Below are 2,445 nucleotides of genomic sequence, written 5' to 3'. Positions count from 1 at the left end.
CGCTTTGCCCTCCGGCCGCCGCCATTCTTTACTGCCCACGGACACCCTCCCAGGCTGAGCTCATGGGTCCTAGTTCCATGCTGGAATCAGCAGCCGCAGCTGCCTTGAACAGCGTTGTGCTCGGGCGCAGCGTAAACAAGCCACAGCGGTGCGCCACAAGCCCTTTTGCCCCCCCCTCTCTCTCTCTCTCTCTCTCTCTCTCTCTCTCTCTCTCTCTCTCTCTCCATCCCTCCCCCACCTCTCTCCTCCAATCTCCCGCGCTGCGAACCGGCGAAACACAGCAAAGCCCAAGGAGGCGGCTCTCCACTCGAGGCCCCCCATCTGCCCCATTGCCGCTTCGCCGCTCCACCCCACCCTCGTCCTGCCTCGCTTCTCTCCAATCTCGCTTGGCCTCGGCAGCGCAAACACTCACCCGGGTGTGCACTCTTGGTAATGGCGCCGCTCGGCGTGCTCTTCTTGAGCGTGTAGACGCGCTTGCCGTGCGCGTCGAGCGTGTACATGAGATGCATGCTGGCGCGAGAAAAGGTGAGGTGGGGAGTGCGGGTGGAGAGGAGAAGGAAGCGCGCGCGCCGCCGCCGCCCGAGCCGCGCGGCGGCCGGCAAGCTCGAGAGGGAGAGGCAGGCGCGCACGTGACGCGCTTGACAATTCTGGCCGGTGCGCGCTGCCGGCCGAGAGAAAGTGGCGCGCTTGCAGCTTCCAGTTCGCGCGGCGCGGCGTGGAGGCATGGCGCTGCTTTGCACCTTGCTTGCCTTGCTCCCCCTTCACCTTTGCCCATCCTTTTCCCCTCGCTCGCTCAGTCGCCATGCTGACGCCGCACTCGCCCGCGCATCTCGAGCTGCTCACTTTCCTCTCCGACGAGTCGGCCGCGGCGCGCCAGGTGGCGCTTCAGAACCTCGTCGGCTTCTCCTCGGCCGGCCATGCCTCGCGCTCGCTGCTGACGGAGAAGCACAAGGGTCTGGATGGCAAGCCGCTCAAGGGCAGAGATGGAGAGGAGTGCGATACCATTGAGGATCTCAAGAGACTCTGTGCCGATCAGCCGGTGAGTGAGGGTGGAGACGCGAGGCAGTGGGAACGCAAGGCGCTGATCATGGGAGGCACACAAGATCACCGCACACGATGCCTTCAGCGCACTCATCAATCTCTCCGACTCGCTCCTCGTCGCGCGCCGCATTGCAGACGACGATTTTCTCGTCTTTCTCGTGCGCTACATTGCCGAGCCCATTTCACTCTTGGCCGATCTGGCCTCGATGCTGCTCTCCAACCTGACGAAACTCGAGTCCATCGGCGCGCGTCTACTCGCACTGCGCGTCTCCAACATTTCGCTCCATGCCCAGCCCGCAGACTCGCTCCTCGCAGGCATCGACGCCGATCCCTCTTCGGCATCGTACGAAGCCGAGCGTGCCGCGGCGCTGCTTGCCGCCGAAGAGATGCGCGGACAAAGTGTGCCGGCCCTGGCGCGCCTGCTGGATGCGTTTGAACAGGGCGCCATGGTCAAGGGCAACTCGGGCATCGAGGAGATTCGAAAGAGGGCACTGGCGGCACAGCAAGTGGGCGACGAGGCAGAGCAGCAGAGCAACCGGCAAGAGGCAAAGAAGGAGAGAAAGTCAAACTGCCACTTCCTCAGCAGTGTCTTTGCCAACATCACCGTGGTGAGTGTGACAAGCCCACGTGTGTGGAAGCGCGCCAAGGGTGGGGAAAGGTGTGGTGTGTGGCTGATGAAGCCTTTTCCTTTTGCCGTCGAGCCCAGATCCCGGCGGGCAGGCAGTGGTTTGTCTCGCCCCTCGACTCTGCTTGCGCCGCCGCGTCGAGCTCCGCCGATGCGGCCGTCGAGTATCCCGTGGCTCGCATCATGCCGTACACCGAGCATCCGGACTTGATTCGTCGAGGCGGTGCCATCTCTGCTCTCAAGTACGTTGTCTCGTCTCCCCCGGGATCCGCTCTTCTCTCTCGTTCCAAAGGAGAGAGAAAGAGAGAGCTGACTCTCGCGCTCGCATGACTCTTCGCCCAACAAACAAACGACAGGAACATTCTCTTCCTCAAGTCGTCGCACAAGCTACTTCTCGCGCCTCCTCCTTCGCTCGGCGACGACGACTCCTCGACGCTTCTTGCCGGCGCTCTTCGCGCCACGACGCGGCCGCCTTCGCCGCTCGACATTCTGCCGCACCTGCTTCTGCCGCTGTGCGAGGGGCTCGAATTGGCGGCGGTCGATCTCGACGAGCAAGAGGCGCTGCCCGAGGCATGCCAGATGCTGTCTGAGGACAAAGTGCGCGAGAGAGATCCGGCACTTAGAGCCATGCTCGTCGAGAGTCTGCTGCTGCTTTGCACTACACTCTATGGACGACAGGTGCTGCGATCTAGAGGCGTCTATGTCGTCGTTAGAGCCATGCATTTGAAGGAGGATCAAGAGAAGGTACGTGGGTCCATCCCCCCCCTCCTCTTCCAGAG

The 2,445-nt window shown here is 62.9% G+C and overlaps 2 protein-coding genes across 2 annotated transcripts in view; one reads left to right on the top strand and one right to left on the bottom strand.

Moving 5' to 3' along the window:
• The window catches only part of FA09DRAFT_296260 (Nop10 family nucleolar RNA-binding protein), a gene marked incomplete at both ends in the record, with an annotated part of 1,097 nt that extends 588 nt beyond the window's left edge, over nt 1–509 (bottom strand). Inside the window, one exon of the mRNA XM_025740157.1 lies at nt 413–509. Coding sequence (XP_025599188.1) covers nt 413–509 — 97 coding nt within the window. The remainder of the gene's footprint in view (nt 1–412) is intronic.
• A 244-nt stretch (nt 510–753) lies between these two features.
• Nucleotides 754–2,445, top strand: part of FA09DRAFT_343063 (hypothetical protein) — a gene marked incomplete at its 3' end in the record, with an annotated part of 2,595 nt that continues 903 nt past the window's right edge. The window contains exons 1-4 of the mRNA XM_025744576.1: nt 754–1,039; nt 1,104–1,649; nt 1,748–1,908; nt 2,023–2,410. Coding sequence (XP_025599187.1) covers nt 803–1,039; nt 1,104–1,649; nt 1,748–1,908; nt 2,023–2,410 — 1,332 coding nt within the window. The 5' untranslated portion in view covers nt 754–802. The remainder of the gene's footprint in view (nt 1,040–1,103; nt 1,650–1,747; nt 1,909–2,022; nt 2,411–2,445) is intronic.

This window comes from Tilletiopsis washingtonensis (genome assembly GCF_003144115.1).
Source record: "Tilletiopsis washingtonensis strain MCA 4186 unplaced genomic scaffold FA09scaffold_8, whole genome shotgun sequence".
Lineage (NCBI taxonomy): Eukaryota > Fungi > Basidiomycota > Exobasidiomycetes > Entylomatales > Tilletiopsis > Tilletiopsis washingtonensis.
The sequence above is the reverse complement of the archived record's forward strand: the minus strand, read 5'-3'. Positions and strand labels throughout refer to the sequence as shown.